The sequence below is a fragment of the Ursus arctos genome, unplaced genomic scaffold, assembly GCF_023065955.2.
Source record: "Ursus arctos isolate Adak ecotype North America unplaced genomic scaffold, UrsArc2.0 scaffold_15, whole genome shotgun sequence".
Classification (NCBI taxonomy): domain Eukaryota; kingdom Metazoa; phylum Chordata; class Mammalia; order Carnivora; family Ursidae; genus Ursus; species Ursus arctos.
This window is the reverse complement of record NW_026622819.1, coordinates 643,394-666,708: the sequence shown is the minus strand read 5'-3', so window position 1 is coordinate 666,708 and position 23,315 is coordinate 643,394. Positions and strand designations below refer to the sequence as shown.

The 23,315-nt window shown below is 53.1% G+C and overlaps 1 protein-coding gene across 5 annotated transcripts; it reads left to right on the top strand.

Annotated features, from left to right (window-relative positions):
* Positions 1-103: 103 nt before the first annotated feature.
* Positions 104-23,275, top strand: BRD9 (bromodomain containing 9). 5 transcript variants are annotated; one of them, XM_044386978.3, is made up of 16 exons: positions 107-252; positions 921-1,135; positions 1,450-1,582; positions 3,047-3,107; positions 3,535-3,679; positions 5,183-5,293; positions 6,001-6,113; positions 7,212-7,344; positions 8,900-8,975; positions 10,010-10,105; positions 10,985-11,117; positions 13,469-13,580; positions 16,712-16,750; positions 19,740-19,839; positions 21,507-21,680; positions 22,551-23,275. In XM_044386978.3, the coding sequence occupies exons 1-16, from the start codon at positions 201-203 to the stop codon at positions 22,649-22,651; spliced, it is 1,794 nt and encodes a 597-aa protein (XP_044242913.1). In that variant the 5' UTR covers positions 107-200; the 3' UTR covers positions 22,652-23,275. The 5 variants fall into 5 exon arrangements, with proteins under 5 accessions (XP_057168127.1, XP_057168128.1, XP_044242913.1 ...); XM_026506629.4 differs by having other exon boundaries at positions 5,998-6,113; XM_026506628.4 differs by having other exon boundaries at positions 5,938-6,113.
* Positions 23,276-23,315: the final 40 nt, after the last annotated feature.

Below are 23,315 nucleotides of genomic sequence, written 5' to 3'. Positions count from 1 at the left end.
GTGCCGCCCCTTGACCCGGAAGCGCTGGGCGCCGGCGGGGCGGGGCGCGCCGACTTCCGGCCGCGGCGCGCCTGCTTCCGGCGCGGCCCGGCGACCTCCGCGGGGCGAGGCGGGCGGCGAGCCAGGGCCGCGGGGGCGGCGGCCACGCTCCGGCCGGGCTCGCTGCTGCCCTCGGCCCCGCGCCCCGGCCCCGCGCCGCCATGGGCAAGAAGCACAAGAAGCACAAGACCGAGTGGCGCTCGTCCTACGAGGGTGAGGCGGCGGGCGCGCTTTGTGACGCCGGGCCGGCCGGCGGGCGGGAGTTCGCGGCGGGCGGGGTCCCGGGGGAGGGCCCCGGGCTCGCGGCTGAGCGTCTCAGGCACCAGGGTTCTGGGATCACTGCCTGGGGTCCCAGACGGGGGTCCAGGGCTCCCAGGCATCTGGTTATCCTCCTGTATCCGTAAGGAAGGGGCCGAGCATCTCTGTTGGCTTGTCTGGTCTTGGAGAGAATTGGTAACTGTCCTCCCGCCGCCTGCCTGTGGGTTCCTGCAGCAGCTTGCTCCCATGTGAGCGGACACCTGTTGCTGCTGCAGGACCAGAGGGGGTGAGCACCAGCCAGGAGCTTAGGGATGGGGCATCAGGCTCCTGGGTCCCCTTCCCACTTTGTTCCTTCCCCTGACAGAGTGAGGCAAACTGCTTTCCTCTACGCTTCCCGGAGCATAATGCAGCATGAAGGGGGGAGAACACCCAGCCGGTCTTTCCTTGCTGGTTCTGCCATCTCCCTGCCTGCTGCCTTAGCATGGCCAATCCCACCACCTCCTGGGGCCTGGGCGTTCTTCCGGTCACACATGCACATTGGGCCAGCCCTGCCACCCACCTGGGTAGTAGCGTGTGCCTCTACCCACCCCAAGCACACAGTGAAGCCCGCTGTCTGTCTACAGATTACACAGACAAGCCGTTGGAGAAACCCCTGAAGCTGGTCCTCAAGGTTGGAGGAAGTGAAGTGACTGAGCTCTCGGGGTCTGGACACGACTCCAGTTACTATGATGACAGGTCAGACCACGAGCGCGAGCGGCACAAAGAAAAAAAGAAGAAGAAGAAGAAGAAATCGGAGAAGGAGAAGCACCTCGATGACGAAGAAAGAAGGAAAAGAAAGGTGAAACAGGGCTGCAGTTGGCATGTGGTGGCCCCAAGTCCCCTGGAGGGCAGGCTGCAAGTGCTGCAGGGCCTCAGGAAAGGGTTATTCTATTTGTAACAAAACACAGATCAGGAAGGTCCTTTGCTTTGTTTCTGGCTCTTCCTGCATCGTTTCTGGCCTGAGCCCTGGGGGTGGTCATTTAAGGTGGGAGTCTGAACTGAGAGATGCCTCTGGAGGGGGTTTTTTCTCTTAGCTTCGTGTTTCCCCTCAGTTACAGGAGATGTGTTTAAAACTGCTTGCGTTGCTCTCGCTGCCCTGACTCTGCCTCACAGGAAGAGAAGAAGCGGAAACGGGAAAAGGAACATGGCGACACGGAGGGAGAGACCGATGACTTTGATCCTGGGAAGAAGGTGGAGGTGGAGCCACCCCCTGATAGGCCTGTGCGAGCATGCCGGACGCAGCCAGGTGAGGGTAGCATTTTTAGAGGCTTTCCTGGAGCTTTCTAGCTTATCTCTGTGACATAGTGGTTGGCACTGGTGTGCCCTTCAGCCTCTCGGGAGGAGCACGGGAAGGGAATGTTGTTTTCTCAGCATGAAACGTAGCTGGGTCTGAGGTCTTACTGTCACTTTGGACTTCTAGAGCAGGGCTTGGTCAACTACTGTTCCTGTGTTCCGCTTTTTTTAAACCCGTGAGCTTATCATGGATAGGAGGTAACTAGTGCTTGAGTCGGTTACTGAGGCTGTCAGAAACAACAGGGACTATGCCTGCTTCACCAAAGGAAAGGTTCTGAAATGCTAGAGAGCCTCTGACCTGTGTGCAGTCACTTTCCTCAGGGTTTCACATAGACAGGAGGTACTAATGGGAGACAAGTTTTGTTTCAGGCATTTCTTTTCTTGAAATTTGGGTTTGACTGTTTATGATTTGGGAGAGAGGAGGGGGTATTGTATTGTATTGTAATCATCGTGGGGGGTGCTGTTTCCTGGCAGTCCCCGTCCCCTGTGCAGGACATTGCCATGGTGGACTTGGGGCTGCTAGGCAAGATGGGGCGCAGAGAAGGTCCGGCATGAAACAGCATTTCACTAGATGAACGTGTCTGGGGAGTTTGAACAGTTGCTGGTCCCCGTGAGCTTAGTCTGAAGGACTGCTTGCTTGAGGTCCCATGTGCAGTGCTTCCCTCCCGTGTGTCCGAAGAGCTGATGTTCGCACCTGCCCTGGTCACAGTCTCTATTGAGGACCCACTTGAGGTCTGCACTCCTGTTGTGCTTCAACCCTGGAACCAGCCATCTCCCCAGGGAGCCCTGGTGGACATTCAGAAACCCAGGGCTGGGTGCTGGGTGTGCTCTCAGTGGGTGGCACGAGAAAAGATCACATGTGTAGTCACAGCTGAGAGAGCAAAACCTATGTTGGCATCTGTTTGCATTCACCAGAATCCACGTTTCCATGCTGCGGGCCCCGAGGTGCAGTTAACAGAGCCCCCAAAGACCCCAGCGTGGTGTGTGTTTGTGCCCATTTCACAGATGAGGAACAGGGCATGACCAGGGGTTTAAGAGCCTCACGAGGATAATGGGTGAAGCTCCACCTGTGTCCAAAGCCTCTGTCCTCTTCTTTGTACCACGTCTGGAATGTACCGGGCCCGGTAGTGCCCAGGATGGTCCCAGACTGATGAGCGGTAGTTCCCTGTGTGCCAAGGGTGTGGGCGCTCTGAGGGGTTTTGGGGACTGGTGCTGTGATGGAAGTCCTTTCCCACCCAGCTGTGCTTCTTGGAGGCCAGGACTGGGCCTGGTTTATCCTTGTACTCAGTTCTTGCTGGGACCTAAGACACCGTGAAACAGGAAACAACTAAGTACATACTGTGTAGTTGCAGCTCTCTGGTGACTGATACCAAAATCTCTCTACTCATCTTTATATTTTTATTTTTTGAATCGTCAGCTGAGAACGAGAGCACGCCTATTCAGCAACTGTTAGAGCACTTTCTCCGCCAGCTCCAGAGGTAAGCAGTTTCTCGGGAGCTTGAGCTTGGAAGCGTTCGGGGTGTCTTCCCTTGTGAGGTGTTCTTCCCCCCCCTCCAGCACCTCGAAGCAGATGCTCACCCAGTCTGGTGGGGGGGTGGGGGGTGGGCAGGCACATGCGGGAGCAGCACAGGGAGAGCTCCATCTGCTGAGTCGGTGCAGGCGGGTCAGGGCCTCCGTGATGCGCGTGTCATGGCCGAAGCCAGGATGGCAGTTTTGGGATTTTTAGTCATTAAAAATGCCTACCACAATTCTAAAGAGCATAGGGTTTTGTGTTTTTTTAATTTTTAAGATATTAACTTAAAATTTGGTGAGTTGTATTACATTTTTATTGTAAGGGATTTCGTATCATTTGGAAATCTAGATTTATTGTTTTCCCGGTTTAAATAAAGGTGTTTTTGTTTTCAGAAAAGATCCTCATGGATTTTTTGCTTTTCCTGTCACGGATGCAATTGCTCCTGGATACTCAATGATAATAAAACATCCCATGGATTTTGGCACAATGAAAGACAAGATTGTAGCCAATGAATACAAGTCAGTCACAGAGTTTAAGGTAAACTGGTTTCTGTTCCTGAAATCACTGCTGTGAGGCTCTGTGTTTGTGTCCAGTGAATACTCTGTCCACCTTAGCTTGTTTCCAGTTGCAAGTTTCCATGGGCATTTGAGTGTTTGGGCTGAGGTCGCCCAGACACAGCATCGGGGGAGTGGGTTGGCTGAAATGTCCTCTATGTTTTTGTCTGGAAGCCCGACCATATGTTGCAAGCCGTAGGAAAACACTGGGTCAAGCAGGAGTGTGTCGATTCGGTCTGGCTCCAGAACGGGTGTTTCTAGAAATGCAGTTTCCCTAATGTTTAGTTTTATTTTATAGTAACTGGGAATTTAATTTTTTTTTTGAATAATAAATTTTTACAACACCTGAGTACATAGCTGTTCAGTCTGTGTGTTGCTTTGAGGTAGAAATTGCATCTTGGCATTGAAACCCAGGGGGGATCAAAGTGAGTGCTTGACAGCTTTGGCGATCATGTCATTTAGGAAAGGGTATCAGGTTTCTTTCTTATTTTCTGTTAAATTTGGAAGGCTTGGCTTTTTTGCTTCAATTTGCTGGTGACGTGACAGAGGGTTTGCCAAGCTGCGGAAGGAGTGCCATGAGAAAGGGTATTGTGTGGGGCAGAGCTTTCCTCCGGAGGGTTGGGCGTTGACCCAGGGGCAGATGGCTAGTGGCAGCCCGCAAGTCCTCCACCTTTCTAACTCAGGCCCTGGTTTGCTCTGTTGCCCAGTGACCAACCTGGATGTGAGCAGCGTCCCCCTTCCCCTACGCCCTCAAGACTGGTACCTTGGGGCTGGCGAAGGACTGGGGCTTCATGGCCTCAGGCCCAGCCCTGGGGACCTTGGCGTGGGGCCAGTGCTAGGGCTCGGAAAGGGACGGGATAGCTTGCACTGTGTTGCCTGGCTGGCTTTAGCGGTCCTTGTGCATCCTGATGGCTGACTCACCTGTGACAGGCGTGTGCCATATGTAATTCGGTTAGGGTGACAAAATATTGAAGTTTCCCATAGTTCACTTTTAATATAAGGTGTTCAGAAAGAGTCTCCTTGTTTTAGCGAACGTGTTTGTTTTGATACTTAATTACCTATAGACAGAATTCTGAATTCTGTGGAAAACTGTCAGAGATAGAGGACACGAATGTGCCCGGGTCTCAGCTCATTCCTTGGCTTTAATTAAAAGAACCTGGCTGTCCATACTTGTTCCCATTTATATCCAAGATCCTCCCAAAGCAGGAGAGCTGGAGACGGAAGAGAGGGAGCTGCCATGCTCTTGTGACCTGCAAGTGTCTCAGGAGGAAGTTCAGGGCTTGCAGGCTTCTCAGTGTGTGCAGGGAAAGACCAGTGAACAATTAGGAACATTTTTCTGAAGATGTAAAAACTATTTGTTAAACTAAAGAGCCTAATCTAGTTGTTTTTGTTTCCCACTCACTCTTAGCCTCTTCACAGGAATCCAGTTTATGCAGACGTCGTGACGTTTCAAATTGGTTGGATACTTTTTTTTTTCCCTTTCCAGGCAGATTTTAAGCTGATGTGTGATAATGCCATGACCTACAACAGACCGGACACTGTGTACTACAAGTTAGCCAAGAAGATCCTTCACGCAGGCTTTAAGATGATGAGCAAAGTAAGAAGCCCTTTGGCCGCAAGGAGCCACAGAAACGAGAGTTCTCCTCTGTTTTTATGCCTAAACAGAACCTCACCCCCAGTGAATGACATGCTTCCATCCATCCGTCACTGGCCACGGTGTGGACCCCTCTGCTCTAGGGTAGACGTCCCAGGCCACCCTCTCCTCCAGGCACTGTCTCTGCTCCTGCTCATGATCCAGCTGTAACATCTCCTGTAGAGTTGGTGGAAAGTTCTGGATCTTTTGAGCTGAGCCTGGGCATCTTGTCTCACTGGATGGCAGCCAGCCTGTGATTTGTTATATGTGGCTGCCCACTGAATCCAGACGGTTCATCTTGGCCGTCCAGAGTGGCTTCCCCAATCTGTCCCATGAGCTAGGTTGCATGCGTCATGTGTCTAGGACCAGTGCCTTGTGCCTGATCAGCCTGTAGGTGAGGTGCGGCCCCTGTGCCCTCTGGCCTGCCCTGCCCCCTCGGCCGGCTGCACCTTTGGTGCTGACTCCCACAAGCACCTCCCACGGTAGCGCCGTGGAGGTCAGCTGTTAGGACAGGTGAGGCTGTGGCCATCCCCATCCCACCCATCGTCATGGCATCCTGGCTGTGAGGCGGAGGTAAAGCCCTGCTGCTCTGTCCTTTTTGATTCTAGGAGCGGCTGTTAGCTTTGAAGCGCAGCATGTCGTTTATGCAGGACATGGATTTTTCTCAGCAGGCAGCTCTTCTGGGCAATGAAGATACAGCTGTCGAGGAGCCTGTCCCTGAGGTGGTACCTGTACAAGTAGAAACTGCCAAGAAATCCAAAAGGCCGAGTAGAGAAGTCATCAGGTAAAGGGAAGTGCATTTGCCTGGTGTGGGGGGCGCGGGGGAGGGAGCGAGCCTGTGCTGCTGCCGCCGGCATTAGAGTAGCTCGCAGCAGGGCTGCTTGTGCAGCCTGGTACCCAGGGGCCTGGCTCTGAGCTCTAGCCTCTGCCTGTTCCCAGGCAGCCAGCAGACAACCTGGCCCAGCTAGGACTTGTCCTGCAGGAGAGTCACTGTCACACTGATGGACATAAGGTGCCCAAGGTGGGTCAGCCCCTGCTGCCACACACGGGCTCTGTCCTGCGTGTGTACCAGAGCCCATCTGGCTACAGCTGTTCCCACAGGCGTGTCGTTTGTGAATAGTTGTTGGCCCTTTACTAGAGGTTCCCTCCCATGCAGGATGCATGCTGGTGGCCTGGCTTGGCTGTCCCTGACTCAGGGGACATAACTGTGCTGCGTTGGGTAGGCAGCACACATGGGAGTGGGGGCTTCTCTCTCATCATACCCCCTGAGCCCCCACCTCCTGCAGCCATACACCCCGGACCAGAGGGAGGGCCTTCCTGTAGGCTCAGAGTCCCCAGGCAGGGTTTGCTCTCATTGCTCCTTAGAAGTGGTCTACCTATTTGCTTCTGGAACCTTCCACAAGGAGAGGCCATCTCCCTTGGGTGCTATACCCAGCGATTCTTGACTGTTTAAAGAACTCCTTCACCTGGGGCTTGTGGCCACCTGCTGGAGGCTTGGGATGCCCCTGGGGCCTCATGGCCTTGTGTTTCTAGCTCACACTTGCTGCGGGTGTTTCAGCCCTCCACGGAGCTCTGCCCCTTCTACTAACGGTGCCTTGAGCGACACTGTAGGTTTATAAGCTCCTGTCAGGCTGTAAGGTTCCCATCAGGCGGCTCTTTGACTGACTGACACGTGAGAAATAGTTCGTGTCTGTTTGGGCTACCCTTACTCTCAGTGGACGTGTCTTGTGCTGCTGTGGTGACAGCTCAAAGGGAAGAGTTAAGGTGCGCTTTGTGCTACCAGCCCCTGGTGACCCGGAGTGTTCGGGACTGGCCCCGGGGGAGGTGGGAGCAGCGTGTGCCCTGGCCTTCCGGTGACTTGTGCGCTGTGCCTGCTTCGTAGCTGCATGTTTGAGCCAGAAGGAAATGCTTGCAGCCTGACCGACAGCACAGCGGAGGAGCACGTGCTGGCCTTGGTGGAGCACGCAGCCGACGAGGCTCGGGACAGGATCAACCGGCTCCTCCCAGGGGGCAAGGTAGCGTCAGCAGGGCTGGGCGGGGATGTGCCCAGTCGATACATAGGTCACCGCAGGGTCGTGTTGGCTCCTGTCAGCGCTTCCTCTCCCGGGTGGGAGGGGCCTCCAGGGGCACCTCGAAGGCAGGACCCTTGCAGAAGCAGTGTGTGGTGTGGACACCTGTGGAAAGGCTTGCCCTTTGATGGGGATATCGATCAGCATTGGTGGAGGCTGGGCCTGCCAGGCTTCTGTGCTGTAGCTGGAACCTTCTCCGGGTGTGCTCACGTCTCCATACACCTCTGCAATGCCCCAGGGGTTCCATGAGACCCAGGTGTGGCCCGTGGGAGCTGCCCCAGCAGCTGCTGGTCCTCAGGAAGAGGCCCCACCCTCATTTGAGCACCATTGCTGCTGTAAGAATAGACCAGCATGTCCAGTAGAAATAGTGAGGGTCCTGCATACAGTTTTAGTCCTGGTAGTCAGGGTAACAAGGACAGGTGAAATTAATTCTGGTACCTTTTACTTGACCTGGTATATCGTCTTATGTCAGCATGTACCCTGTATAAAAAAACATTAGAGCTTCATATCGTTTTTTCCGCTTGAAGGCTTTAAGATGCACGCTCAGTGGTATGTCAAGAATTTTGAATGATAACGTTTTAGGTATGTTGGGTTACGTAAGCTACATTGAGGTCAATGTCTTTGTACTTGCTTTAAACCTTACTGGTGGAAAGTTTGAAGTTCCCTGTGTAGCTCCGGTTGTGCTGCTGGACCCGCTGGTCTGCATGCCTGTAGTGCTCTAGCCCTGGGGTCTCCAGGGAGCCCTGGGCACTTGGTGGGGCCCTCTGTGGGTGGAGCTCGGAAAGACCCAGTGCTGACCTGTGTGAACGCGTCAGAAGCATGTGTCCACACCCAAACCCCCGTTGCTCCCGGCACTGTGTCCATCTCACTCTTCTCCCTTTCGGTTAGAATTCCACAGCGAGAATCCTGACTGCAGTTACTTGGTCAGTGGCAATGGATCGCCTGTCCCTGCCTCCCCTCCCCACCCTGCACTCAGGCTCCAGCATACAGGCCCGAAGGCCACCCTCCTCCCGTTCCCCACACTGACATGCGGGTGCCCCTCTTCTGAACCTTCCCGGCGGCCTTCAGAGGAGGAGTAGTTTTGCTCAGTGGTTAGTCTTTAAGTGGAAGTAAGTCCCTAGTGGTTTGGCGGTGGAGCCTTTAGGCCGTCTGCTGACATGGCACTTGGCGACCAGGGTCTTGTTCTGGCTCGTCTGGTTCAGGTTCTGATGTCCTGTAAGATGGTTGTCTCTGGGTAAAGCCTCCTGTTTCAGAAGCTCCTTTAGAAGGGTCACAAGGAGCTTGAGTTCTTCCAGAGCACACGGGTCTGATATTAAATTCGGGAAGGTATGAGAGGGGCCCCTGTAGCCTTTTCTGTGGGAAAGGCAAGAACCTCGTGGCCTTCTGGGATTCATCCCAGTTAGGTCATACTTGAAGGCCTTTATTTTGTTGGCGTTTCAGTAGAAACCCCAGCCGTAGGATGCCAGTTGGGGGGTGGACACTCAGGTGTGCTTTCTTGCAGATGGGTTACCTGAAGAAGAACGGGGACGGCAGCCTGCTCTACAGCGTGGTCAACACGGCTGAGCCAGACGCCGACGGTGCGTGGCCCCTTGCAGGGCTGGGCTTCTCCGAGGCCCACACACTGCTCTGTTAGTCTTTGCACTACCAAGGATTTTAAAACTTGATGACCTGTTTGAGATCAGCATTTCCCCTGCAGAGCATGGCCCCAGTGGTAAAGCGTGGAGAAGAGTCCCCGTCTGGTTTCATGCTCCTGTATATTCCCCTTTGACACGACGCGGGTGTGACAGATGGACAGAGGGCAGTTGTCCCATGGGGGCAGAGGTCCTGCTCAGACCTCTTCTGCCCCGTTGGTCCCTAGCACAGGCAGCAGGTCTAGAGCTGCACTCCCGTAGAGCTGTGGTTCTAGGAATGCTTGTGGCTTGACTTCTGGTACCATCACAGAGGATTTACTGATACTCAGTGAGGGCTCCCCTTGAGAAAGCGGAGTGCTCAAGACTCCCACTTGCAAAGCTCAAAAGAGGCCCAGACATGCGCTTCAGAAGAAATGCCCTGTTTGGTAATCCTATTAAGGAAGATCTTGAGAGAGACACAGACGCTGATTTGTTCACCTGTGCAGTCCTTTCTGGGGGTTCTCAGAAGCATTTATATACTCATCTATCTCTTTGAAAAGTGCCCTGAAGGCTTGTCCTTTGTAGAAAAGCAAAGCTCACTTGCACTTGTAATACATTCACTCACACACGAAGGAAAGTGAAATATTCTTCATTGTTCTCACCCGCATGGGTGTGGCGCCGCTCCCACCGCCTGGGGCACCTGGCAGTATTCTTCATGTGGCCCTAGATAGGCAGGTTTGCTTAGTGTTCTCCGAGTGTGGACCCTGGCTGACTTCCGTGTCTGAAATGAGTGGTAACATCTTTGTAAGAGAACAGACGAGCTGATAACTCCTAGTTTAGGAGGAGAAAGGGAAGGTTTGAGAATTGTAGTGGCTTCTGTAAATTTGATTTTAGCTGGTCTTTGTAGAGAGCCCCCGTGCCCTCCCCCACGTGCCCACATGAGGCCCTGTGGGGGCTGGGAGCTCCCCGAGCTGCCTGCTCACAGCCTGGTCCCCTTGCAGAGGAGGAGACCCACCCCGTGGACCTGAGCTCGCTCTCCAGCAAGCTGCTCCCTGGCTTCACCACGCTGGGCTTCAAAGACGAGAGAAGGGGCAAAGGTGAGTGAGGTGGGTAGGTAGGGGCAGGGGGTCACAGCAGAGATGTGGACCCTGAGTCTTCTCCCAAGATCTTCCGGGCTCACCTGTTTTCAGTACGGTATCCACATGCTGGCTCTGAACCAGCAGTGAACCTCGGGTCATTTGAAGTGAGGGCAATAAACATCAGTGGGCAAGCTCTTGCTGTCTGTTCTTACCAGCAGGTGTGTCTGAGCTCCATGCTGACCCTGGGTGGGGTGCACGAAGGTGTCTAGGGAATGATGGTGGGCAGGGGTGAGCACAGTGGGGGAGGGAGAGAGGGGACTGGCGTGTTGGCTGTGCCTGTGCTTGTGTCTGAGAGACGTGTTTGGCCGGCTTGCTGGTTTTGGGTATGTCGGGGCGAGCAGCAGTTTTGTTCCCCGGGGACCTCTGGCAGTGTCTGGGGACTTTCTCTGGCCACACTGTGGAACTGCTGGCATCGAGCGGGGAAAGGCCTGGAGTGCCCCCTCCACCATTCCTCTCGAGCCCTGACCTCACGTGGAGGTGCCAGCAATGCCTCCTTCGGGGCAGGGACCCTCTGAGTCCCTCCACTTCCCCTCAGCAGGAGCCTGTCTCTGCTCGCAGGCTCAGTCTGCAGCGCTGCCTGGGGTGGGACGGGAGCCTGGTGCTCACACCCCTGCAGAGCGCACACAAGGTGATACGAGGGTACCGAGGCAGTTCTGCTAGGGAGGCCCAGAAAGCTGGTACTGCTTCGGGGTGCTGAGTGGCAGCGGCACACAAGCAAGCGCGTGACACTGGGGGTTGGTGGGGGGCACAGCCTGCAGGATGCTGGAGCGCGTCTCGTCCCGGGTGGCACTGGCATGTGCGTCTGATGTCCTTGTGCTCTCCCTCTTGTGCTCTTAGTGACGTTTCTCTCCAGTGCCACCACTGCACTTTCAATGCACAACAATTCGGTGTTTGGCGACTTGAAATCGGACGAGACGGAGCTGCTCTACTCCGCCTACGGAGATGAGACGGGTGTGCAGTGCGCGCTGAGGTAAGCAGGGTTGGTGTAGCCACGCGCAGAAACGCGGACGGTTTCTTGCTGGCTCTGCGGTGGGAGCCGTTTCCCTAGTGCGTGGTGGGCGGCCTGTCTGTGCGCGTGTGGAGGAGATGGCCAGTGGCGGCGGGCCTACAGAGCAGACGTCTCCAAGTCACCTTCCGTAAACCACTGGTGTGCTGCAAGTCGGTCTCGTCGCGGTAACTGCGCTGGTCCTGTAGCAGGTGATGATCCGGGGTGTAGGTCAGAAAAGGACTTGTGTGCGCGTGACCTGTGGTGCGCATGTCGAGCTTGTTCCGCGATTTTATTGAGATGTGGCTTCACGGCTGTACTGGTCTGCCCGGGCCACCGAAACAGCAGCGCAGGCCGGTGGCTTAAGTGATAGGCATGTATCGTCTGGTGGTCGTGGAGGCTGTTAGTCTGAGATCCAGGCACAGGCAGCACTGTTTCTCCTGAGGCCTCTGCTTGGCGTGCAGACCATAGTCTCCCTGTGTCCTCACGTGGGCGTCCTTGTATGTGAGACTTCTCCTGATAGTGCTTCCTTAAAAACACCAATCAGAACGGGTCAGGGCCTCCCTTAAAGACTTCGTTCTAACTTAATCACCTCTTAAGGCTCTGTCTCCAAAAGCCGTCCACGTTCTGAGGCCCTGGGGTCAGAGCTTCAACGTAAGGATTACGGGACACAGTCGAGTCCCTAGCAGTGGTTAAGATGTGCTTTTAAAATCATGCTGTGGTTTTTAGAACTGCTCTTGTGTGTATTTTTTTGCTTTGTGTGCCAAGTAGAAGTGGGTCACTCTTATAGAATTTTAGTATTTTTCCAGGAGGAAAGTAAAATTTTGCTAACCTCTGAGAAATGGATTTTTTCCGTATTAGACCTTTGTTTAATTCTAAACAGAATTCGGGGTATATTTTAAAAATGAAGACTAAGAAATCAGTTATCATTATTGCAGTGAGTACCTAACCAGGTTTTTGTGAGACCAAAGAAGTAGGAGTGGAAAACCAAGGGGGAGGTTTGTTGTGGGCGAGGGCAGTGTCACCAGTGGAGACACGCTCCTTTACCGCTCTGCCCTGTCACAGCCCTTCGGGGACAGCAGCCACCTTCAGCTCAGGTGGCATGGTGTTCCAGACAGCGGTGGCCTTGTCCAGCACCTGCTCCTGAAATACGTACACGCTCTGGGTGCCGCACGTCCGAAACCCCAGTGGCGAGGGCAGCACACGGAGGCGGGCAGACAGTGCTCCTTGCTGGCATCCCCACATCACCCCCCCACATGCTCTGTTCCGAGGCACTTCCAGACCACGCTGGGAGTGTTCCGGCTCTCCCTTCACACCTCAGTTTGGTGGTTTCTCCTGACATGCACCTGGTGGGACTTGTGCGTTGTGGTTTCACTTCCGCACTGGCAGCCCTCCTCACTCTGTGGAAGGTCTGACATCTGGGAAGCCCTTCTGAGCCTTTGCCCAGGCTTTGATGCTAGGACTTCGGCTTTTGTTCTCTGCCTCCTTTTTAAATATTTTGGTTTTATTTATTTTTTATTTTTGAGCATTCACATGATCCAGAAATCAACATGACACTCTAGGGTGTGTGTGGAGAGACTTGCTCCCGTACCTGTTCCTCCCTCCCCATCGCAGAGCATCTCTCCTCAATCTACTTACGTGTTTAAATCCAAAAAAAAAAAAGATAAAATTATGCTTCTCGTACAGAAGTTAGTGTAAGATATCTGGTTGACCTTTGAGCAGCGTGGCTTTCAATTGTGCGAGTCCACTTTATGCAGCTTTTTTCTTTTCGTTAAAAGTAGTACAGCGCTGTAAGCACATTTTCTCTCTAATCATTTTCCCGGTAACGTGTTTTTCTTTAGCTTGCTTTATCGTGAGGATATGATGCGTAATACGTACAATGTACGAGATCTGTATTACTCAGTGTTTTGTGTTGTCATAGGGGCCTCCAGTCAACAGTAGACTATTAGTAGTTAAGTTTTGGGGGAATCAGAAGCTAATATGTAGATTTTCAGCTGCGGGGTTCAGCGCCCCTAATCCTGTGTTGTTTGAGGGTCAACTGAACACAGACTGTTATTCACTTCCCTTTTTTTAAAATAATTTTGTTTTGAGATGTTTTTAACCTTTCTGGGCCACGGACCACTTTGGAGAGCTGATGAAGACTCCTGACCCCCTCCTCAGAACTATGTCTAGGAGGTTTGCCACTCTCAGTAAGACCCTCTCTTGTAGGGGAACATCTGAGGAGATGGGCTGACAGGGTGGGCTCCTGGGATCAGGACCACCGGTGCTGGTGAAAGAATCTGGAAGACTAGAGGATGCAGTGCCTGCTTGATCATGTTCTTCCACCACCCTTCCAGCCTGCAGGAGTTCGTGAAGGATGCTGGGAGCTACAGCAAGAAAATGGTGGACGACCTCCTGGACCAGATCACTGGTGGGGACCACTCACGAATGCTCTTCCAGCTGAGGCAGGTGGGTGCACCGTGCTGCCGCCCTTGCTGGGCACACACGTGCCCTTGGCCTCTGCCGTTGGTGCCGCTGCTGTAGGAAGAGCCCATCTGGACTGACATGGTTCTTGCCAGCTGTTCTTCCCTAGTTCATTTTTTATTTTCATGTTTTTACTGTAAGTAGCTAGTTTTCTTTCAGAGGAACTTAAAAACAAAAAAAGTTGTCCCTATTGACCATAGTCACCATTTCTTGGCACTTTTTATAATTTTTTGTATACCCGAATTTCATTTGCTGTCATTTTCCTTCGTCCTCAAGAACCTCCTTTGATACTTCTTCTGGTATAGACTTGCTGTCAGTGAATTTGCTCAGCTCTTTTTTTTTTTTGGTCTGAAAAACATTCCTATTTTACTTTTATTGTTGAAATTCATTTTTCCAGGGTCTGGAATTACAGGTGGTTGTTTTCCTGTCTACTTTAAAAGATGCCTGACTACATTGTTTCCGAAGTGTCTGTTGTCCTTTTCATCTGTATTTTCCACTTGTCACATGTCTCCTGGTAACATTCAGGATTGGCGAACTCAGGCCCCTAAGCTACGAATGTTCTTTTCCCTTTCTTAAGGGCTGTAAGAAAAGGAAAGAGGAGTGTGCTACAGACCTTACGTGCCCACAAAGCCTCGAGTAGCTGCTCTTTACTGAACGCTGCTCTAGATGCTTTTATTTTTTTTTTAAGATTTTATTTATTTATTTATTTATTTGACAGAGATAGAGACAGCCAGCGAGAGAGGGAACACAAGCAGGGGGAGTGGGAGAGGAAGAAGCAGGCCCATAGCGTAGGAGCCTGATGTGGGGCTCGATCCCATAACGCCGGGATCACGCCCTGAGCCGAAGGCAGACGCTTAACCGCTGTGCCACCCAGGCGCCCCCTCTAGATGCTTTTAAATTTGAACCCTGTGACTGATTTCCAGCGGCTCCTTGTGTTCTTCATGTTTATTCCGCATAATATTTGTTGAGCCTCTTGGACCTATCAGTTTATAGTTTTCCTCAAATTTAGAAGATTTTCATCTGTATTTCTTCAAATACCATTTCTGCCCACACCCCACTTTCATCATTTTTCTACCTGCATGCTGTCAATGCTCTGCTCCCTTTTAGTCTTTTTCCCCCTCGTTTGCGTTTGGTTTCTGTGGCCATGGCTTCAGTTGAGTGACGTGGTTTATGCCTCGTCTCCATCAGGTGCTGTGTTCATCTAGCTGTTTCATTCTTTCTTGCATCTGCCCCCCTTTCACGTTACCTTCATGCTTTCCTATAAATCTTTGGACCTATTTCTGGTATTTATTACGGCTGCTTTCACAGTCCTTCTGTCATCTATCTGTCTCTAATTCTTTCATCTCTGTCACTTCTGGATTTGCCTATTGGCAGATTTTTCTCTGCTTATAGGCCACAATTTGCTGGGTTTTTTTGCTTTATTGGATTCTAGGTGTCACATTGTTGAGTCTCTCTGTTGTCTAGACTGTGCTGATACGGCAGCCAGCAACCACAAGTGGCTGGTGGAAATTTTACTGTGGCTTATCTGAATTTAGATATGATGAAAATGTGAGCTGCAAACCAGAATTTTAGAGACTAGTACAAAAAATGAAATGTAAAAATATTTCATTGGTTTATTTGGATTATATGTTGAAATAAAAAATGTTTTCAGTACGTTAGATTAAGTAAAATATGTTACTGTTACTTGCGCATTAACATTAATTTTTGTTGGCTATTAGAAAATTAAAATTTGGTATATGCTGATGTTAGGTTACTGCTGGGCAACGCTGGTCTGGATTTTACTGTGTTCCTTTAAGGAACATTGATGTTCATTTTGGCAGAGTCTTTGTGAGTCACCTGATTTCTTGGGGTTTGTTTTTAGACTTTGTTAGGGCGAGTCTAGGTGGCCTTTATGTTGGGCGAGTTTGGCCCGGATACTAAGGAATGGCCCTTCTGGGGCCTCCTCTGGTGGTCAAGTTTCAGTGAGGACTTTGCTCTGGCTGGGTGGAGTTCAGATGTGTCTCACCATGTGTGCCTGGCCCCACAGTGTCCCATCTGTGTGTGCACAGGTTAGGTCAGCTGGGTTTGTCCCTCCCAGATTTGTGGAGCTCCTGTGAGGAGCTGTGTCCTCCCCTCCAGACTTTGCCCCGCCTAGCCAGTGAACTCTCACTTTTCAGCTTGGTGTGGCCACAGTGCTGCAGGTGCTGTTTTCTGTACTGTGGTCTGAAAGTTTACTCCGGGGCTGCACCTGGGCACAGAGTCTGAAGCTGTGTCTTTATGCTGTGTGGTGCTTAGAGCAGGACGTTAAAATAGTGGCGATATGTATTTTTCTACTTAAGTTTATAAAAATTGCAGTGCGGGTGAATTTCCAAAACGTTATCACAAACAGAAGAGCGCAGATGCAGACATTTGGAAGCTGATTATTGTTTTTAGGTAGATGCACATAGCTAGGGTATTTTCAAGGTGACGCTCCTGCCAGATTGTAGGACGGTTAGGTTTAGGCTTGTGATTGCCACACGTGGTCACATGTGGCTGTGGATCCCCTACAGAATGTGGTCACGTGGTAGTGGCCCCAGGTGACTTTGGGCCCTGCTCAGGCCGTGGTCACACAGTAGGGGTGAAGTGTAAGCCTCTTATAGGCATTGTGCAGCCTGAGGAGAAGGGTACCTGGCCCCATAATCCAGGCCACCTGAGGGCTTTGGTGCCTCTTCATCTAACAGGGTAAACCGCCAGGCCTGGTATTTTTCCCGTATTGCCCCTGAGACACAGGGTACAACGTCGGACTTTGTGTTTTAAGCGTCTAGCGCTGCAGGAACAGGTTGGGTGCTCTCTCACTTCTCCATCTCCATCCCGTCCAGGATATTCCCAGGGCACTCAGCCCACTGGGGATCTTGGCTGGGGCTATGCAAATCGGGTCCTCCGTGGGTCAAGTTGGCCATCTCGCTCCATCTCTGCCAGCACCGTGGAAGCAGGCAAGGCCCAAATTCGATTCACAATATGGTGTGAACATCATTAGGACAGCCCCAGCAATAGCGAATAAGCTGTTTTTAATTTAGACGTGCGTACGTGATGTGAATGAATTGTTCCATATAAAACTGTTGTGGAAAAATCGGCTTCTCACCTGTTTTGATTTGCAGAGGAGAAATGTTCCAGTGAAGCCACCAGACGAAGTGAAGGTGAGTTATACAGACTAGTAAGTAAAAACCGAATTATTAGTGTTCCTGTGGGGAATGATGGTGTTCAGCCTCTGAAATGGGATGGCTGAGATGAGGGGGGTGTGTTGTTTTATTGAGAAGCTGATTAAGTGGTAGTCTCCTCCGCCCTGATTTTTAATGACTCGGGAAAGGGATGGAAAACCACAGCGCTTCTCGTCCAGCCCACATGCAGCAGCAGCAGAGCAGTGGCCATGCTGGAGGCTCTGTCTTCACAGGTGTCTGGGAGGGCTGGGCCTGCTGGGGCCTGTAGAGCAAGGAGCAAGCTTGTTTCTGGTGCGGTGGGTTCTTCCGGCCCTCCTGGCAGGTACTGTGTGCTGTCAGCCAGGTGCGTGTGTACTGCACACTTGTCAGTGAAGCCAGCTTGACAGATCTCAGGGCATCCCCAGCACCCAAAGCAGACCGCATTTGAGGAAACTTCATCATGGTCTGGCCTCGGTTTCCCCGTTTTTCCTGTCCCTTGGGGTAACTTGGAGCGTGCATGTTGACAACAAGCTTTGAACACAGCCCCTGTGTTGGAGCAGAGGCACCAGGCCTCTGGGCAGGCTGTGGGGGCCTGGGTCACAGGTGTTACCTGGCCTCAGTGGATGGAGGGCCCGCTCAGAGGAGGCGTGTCAGGTGCCCATCAGGTGGGGCTCATTGAGTGACAGAATGGAGAGGGTGGCATGGGTGTCTCCCCTGAGGAGGGGGTGTGTTCCTTGGTGTGGCCAGATTTGAGATGCAGGCAGGGCTTTGCTCAGGGTCTCTGGGTTATGCAGGTGTGCCATGGCAAGGAGCACAAGTCGTACGTGGGGTCTGTGCTGTAGGCTGTCTTGAGCTGGGAGCCCAGCACTCAGCACCCTCTGTCCTACCACCAGTGCCTCCACGCAGACAGCCCGGGGGCAGCCCAGGGAGCTTTCAGAAGGAGCCTCCTGTCACCTAGGCTGTCCCTTGTGCCGGGAGCAACACACCCCAGTTCCCCACCCTCCTCCTTAAGCCTGCGGTGGCATCCAGCTGTTGTGTGTCTTTCCTGTTGGCAGGCGGTGTGTTGCCTGGAGTTGGCATATGAGGAGGTGCCTGCCTCTGCCTCCTCTCACTTCCTTCCATTGGTGCTTGCACCCTTCACGACATCTGTGGCGGTGTGCTGCCGTCACGACTTGGGGCTCCCAGACATCTTTGCAAATACAGCATTCATGTTTTTCTTTAGACTTAAATTTTTAACACACTCAGAGGCACAAAGTGTAACGATAGTGTGTTTTTTGACGCTACCTTGGAGTATAGATCTCCATACTTAACAAGTATGCAAAACCGGCTGATGGGAAGGTGGGCACCAGAGTAGTTTCCAGGACACTGCAGGGCAGCCACCGGGCACTCTAGCCTCTGGGATGCTTCTTGGGGTATGTAGGGGGACTGTGGCTCTGTGTGGTTTCTAGGGAAATAAGTTAGCAGCAAACCAGCTTTTTTCAAATTGTTTTTACAAGTTCCAAGTTGCCTCATGTTTTAGGGTCATCAGGTAAACCTATAATAACCTTGAAAGCCACAGCTGTGGGATGATTGTCCCAGCCACGTAAGGAACGAGGGCCTTGTGCTGGGCCCTGGGCAGGATAACAAACAGCGCCAAGCCTCAGTCTGTGGTTGCAGAGCGGGATGCTAATGGTGGAGTGGTTGTAGGACTATGTCAGCACTCACCCCTGGTGTCTGGCTACCACCGTACTCTACACGTGAGTTCAGCCTGGTATTGTTGGGAACCCAAAGTTATCACTGTAACACTTCCTCTTGACAGAAGTTATTTAACAGAGCATACACAAGTGGCTCTTATGAAAGTCAGGTGAAAGAAGCTAATTCTCAGGTCACCCAGACAAGACAGCCCAATAGAAGGGGGTTCACACCAGATGAGACAGCCCAGTGGGAGCGGGCTCACACCCAGGCCCAGACAGTCTCATGGGACAGCCCAGTGGGAGAGATCTCACACCCAGAGAAGGCAGTCTGACAGGAGAGGGCTCACAGGCTTGGTGCCCCCTTGCTCAGTAGCAAGAGCTTCAGCTCCCCCTTTTCCAGGTCCCTGTGAGTCACTGGGTGGAGGTGGATGCCTGTCCCTGCTGTCCAGTCTGCTGGGGACACTGTGTGAGTCTTCAAGCTCCAGGGAGGGCAGAGGATGGAGTGGGGGCATGTGAGATGCCTCTGCGCAAGCCAGGCCCACTGATTGTCTGCATCTGCTGAACTTCTTGTTTTTTAACTATCTGGTGAAGAAACTGCCCTTCCAGGGTGTGTGTCAGGGAGTGCACTGTTACTGGACAGTAACTTTCCATCAGTGACTTAGGATCCAGCACCAAGGTGAGGGTGTGACTTGGCAGAATTTGGGGGCCTTGGGGTCTTAGGTAGTATATCTCCCTTAAAATACCAGAGATGATCTCTTTATGTTGATTTTAAAAATAGCCATACTCTAGCTGTTACATTCTAGTATCTTTGAGCAACAAACAGGCATAGAAGGTTTGTGTGTGGTGGGGAGTATGTCTCAGACAGCACAGCATTGTTTCTGTAATGACGCAGAGCAGGAAATTGATACAGGAGAGGGTCAGGAGGGCTTGGGGCAGCCACAAAAGGAGAGAGAACATGCTGGCTTGGAGTCTGCCACGCTGTTAAGTGTGATCCCAGAGAAGTAGCCGTGAGCCTTTCAGATCCTGTGTGTCTGCCTGTTGCAGGGACCTGTCCCGCATTCCCTCAGCACCTGTTCATCCCCGAGAGCCAGCAGTGGCACCCACTCCTGAGCTCACTCCCCATGCTCGTGGGTTGCAGTGTGGACTGGACATAGTGTGGTCTTGCCTGCTCCCCGGGATGGACGTGGCAGAACAGGCCTGTCCCACCTGTGGGTGCAGGGTCCTGATGCTCCAGTCACTCCGTGAGTTCAGTAGCTGGTGTTAACTGCCCACTCAGTGACATCTCTTTCTGATTGGTCTCTACCTATCTCCTGCAGGCTGGGGACTCGCTGGGCGACGGAAGCTCCGTCCTGGACTTCATGTCAATGAAGTCCTACTCTGATGCCTCTCTGGACATCTCCATGCTCGGCTCTCTGGGTAGGTTGTGCTGGGCATGCTCACATCGTCAGGCTCCGCTGGAAGAAGTGGACCCTGTGCTCTTGTTCCTGGTGCTGCATTAGTCTGCTGGGCGGTTCCCAGGGGCCCGGGGCTGGTGCATTGAGGGCAGTCCTTGCTTCCAGGAGTCTGGCGGCCGTCCTTGGGCCCCCCTCCCAGATGGCCCCAAGGCGGCGTTGCCCCATTTCCTTTCTAGTGTCAGGCTGCATGTGAAGGATAACCAAGGTCCCTCAGCGTGGTGGTTCAGGAATGGGCTGCCTGCCTCGGCCTGCTGTTAGTGCATTTGTGTGTGCACGTGCATCCACGTGGCCTCCACCACGCAAGACGTGTTCTGTGCTCTGCACGGCACTCGGGCTTTCAGTCTCCTTGGCCACCCTGATGACCAGGGGTTCTCGTGGTGCTCCTTCTCCTTGCCTTTACTTTGGACACACCTGAGCTTAACTGCAGGGTTTCTCACCTGAGAGTAATCTCCCCCCCAACTCTCCCCTGCCGCCCCCCCCGCCATTGTCTGTGGCAGTGTCTGGAGATGTCTTTGGCTGTCACACTTGGGGTATAGTGCTTTGTGGCATTGAGGGGTGGAGGCCAGATATACTGCTAACATTCTGAAGCACTGGAGCAGCCCCTCAAGAACAACCCAACCCTGGGGGTCACCATTGTCAAAGTTGACAAACGCTGCCTACGTCAGAAGTGGCTTTCTCAGACCTGCAGAGAGCGTGAGGCCAGGGCTTGCTTTGTCACCCAGCCCAGCAGCTCTGCCTTTGGTTGGAGCGTTTTTAGATTGTTTGTATTCAGTGCAGTAACCCTCTGCAGCTCAGGTCTCATGTCTTGCCACTGGTTATTTTCCCAGTTATTTGGGGTTCCCCACGCCTACTGCCAGGTTTGATGGTTCCCTAGGGAGTGCACGGTCGCTGATGTGACTCCAGTCTTGTTCATGCCCTTCCTCCCATGTTTGGTGGGGCCGTTTCCCTACCCTCCGCCTGCCCGGTAGAGGTTCATCGGTCCTCGGGTGCTGTGTTGGGTCGCATGCCTTGGAGGTGTGCTGGGTCTTGTCTGACAGGCCATCAGTGACTTGTAGCCATCGGACCCTGTCCATGTTTTGCTTTGCGATGTTCTTAGGGTGGCTCCAAGCCACATTTAGTTTAGGGGGGACGTCCCACCATTGGGCCACACCCTTCTGCAGACTTGGGCCACGGGTTATGGCAGACGTGTGTGAACTCCCTGGCAGGGTTCTGTCCTCCCATGCACACACAGGTCCTTCTCGGCCCAGACCTGGGAGCTTTCCAGGCAGCCCATCTTCACCAGCTCTCAGCCCGCCCACTGTCCGGGGCACCCCCTGGCTCTGGCCTGTGCCCTGTCCTGGTGTCTGCAAGCCTCCATAGCACACACCGTCCCGCTTCCTACTTGTTTACACTGGGGGGGTAGGGGGGCAACAACTCTGTGTGTGAAATGGCTCAGATTTGACATGGCACCTGGATTCTTGCCCACTCAGGCGGTCTTGCCCTGCCCTCCAGGCTTACTTGGGCTCCCCCAGCTTTGCGCGTGTCGCCTCTCATCCTGAGCATGCATAGAAGTGAGGGAGAGATCGTGCCGGCATGCAGTGCTGGCCCAGGCAGCTGGATGCCTGACGCCCACTCGCCCTGTTTGCACAGGGAAGGTGAAGAAGGAGCTGGATGCTGACGACAGCCACCTGAACTTGGACGAGACAGCGAAGCTCCTGCAGGATCTGCACGAGGCACAGGCGGAGCGCGGAGGCTCCCGGCCATCCTCCAACCTCAGCTCCCTCTCCAACACCTCCCCTTCCGACAGGGACCAGCACCACCTGGGTAAGATGGCCCCGGTGCCCAGCATCTGTCTTACTGTGCTGGTGCTGGGCGGCATCTGGGAAAAGGGCAGGAGGGCTGGCGATCCTGGCACATTGGAGCTAGTGTGGGCTGCGTGTTCAGCCCCCAGGACTCTGCAGGCCCTGCTCCCTCTCCAGGATGCCCCCAACCCCCTGGGTTCCAAAATAACCTCTCCCTCGTCAGGCGGCTGCATGGGAGTTAAGTGTTTAAGTGAAATTTACTCAGCGTTAGGCATTGTGGGTCTTGGCCATACGATGCTGGCCATCCCCGTGTCAGGAGGAGCCCCAGGTGGCCACATCCCAAGGCTCTTGGATGGGGCAGAACGAGGCCCCAGATGCTGATAGGTGTGTTGAATTCAACTCTGGGGATGTTTGTTTCTTCCTGCTATTGGCGTTTTTAGTCCTAAAACAGGGTGTTGAGAAGTGCTTTGTTCTTCCAGGACCCTGATTTGGGGAGAGCAGGTGACCTTCCTTGGCCTGGGGCCTTCTGTCTGTAATGAGTGACAGGGTGGGTAGGTGCGTGGACCTCAACAAGATCTTGGCAGTCCCAGGAAGGGAACCAGATGTTGCTCCCTGGCTTCTTGAATTTGCTCAGTGAGCTCCCCATGCTGCTGTTATAATTTTTCGATCAAGCACGGACTGCAGAACACTCCGGACATTGGGTGGTTAGGGGGCACTTATCAGCTATAGACGTTTGAGTCACAGCTCAGGGAGGTGAGGGGGTGGCCCGGACCCTGGGAGAACGAGGCTCTGTGGCTGACCGCAGTCACAAGGACACGTTTCCAGCCGGGTCTGAAGCACAGCGTGTGTGCAAACGTGTCGTGTGAACGCCCCGTCTTTCCCACACTTGCAGGAAGTCCTTCTCGCCTCAGTGTTGGGGAGCAGCCAGAGGTGACCCATGACCCATATGAATTCCTTCAGTCTCCAGAACCTGCAGCTTCTACGAAGAGCTAGCCTTGTACATAGTCTTCCGTTATTTTTAAGTTTTTTTTATTTGCATGTACAGAGTTTTTGTTTTAAGACAAAGACTTTCATTTTGTCCCCTTTGGCAAGCGGAAAGCAGCCCCGGGGAGGTGGTGAGTTGTCTCTGATATCATGTTGGCTGTGCACAGATCCAGTGTTTCTCTGCATGGCCCGCGAATCCTAAATAGTGGAGATCACACAGAAAGGTGTGTGGCCAGATGGGGTGGAGCCCGTGTGTGTCTGAGCTTTGAGCCGTCTGTAAAGCCCATCCGCACAGCAGGCCTGGACACACCATTCTGCCCAGCACCCTTCCTGAGAGCCGCCCTGGGAAGCAGACATGCCCATGTCAGGGTTCCCGCGTGTTCTCTGTCCTGCCTGCCCCCCACACTCCTGCGTCTCTGTGGGAGTCATGGAGGGCCGTACCCTCCTGGCCTGGGACAGGCTCCGTGCTCCTCGTTCCTGTGCTGGGCAAAGCCTGCCTTCTGCTGGAAGACCACACTGCCTCCCGGCCATGGCCACGTGCTGTGTCCGTACACCTTTTTATTCTGGATGTGTTTACTGGATGCCTGTTTACATTTGCAAAACATAGAGATCTCAATAAAATACACAGAGTGATTGTGTATAATTATTAGTAGCGCCATAAGTATCCGCTTCT

Bases quoted from the DNA above. Each gene is read 5' to 3' on its own strand.
- BRD9 (XM_057312144.1), top strand. From the start codon at position 201: ATGGGCAAGAAGCACAAGAAGCACAAGACCGAGTGGCGCTCGTCCTAC. The intron at 1,136-1,449 runs GTGAAACAGGGC...TCTGCCTCACAG, and splicing joins AAGAAAGAAGGAAAAGAAAG to GAAGAGAAGAAGCGGAAACG. The intron at 11,118-13,468 runs GTAAGCAGGGTT...CCACCCTTCCAG, and splicing joins GGTGTGCAGTGCGCGCTGAG to CCTGCAGGAGTTCGTGAAGG.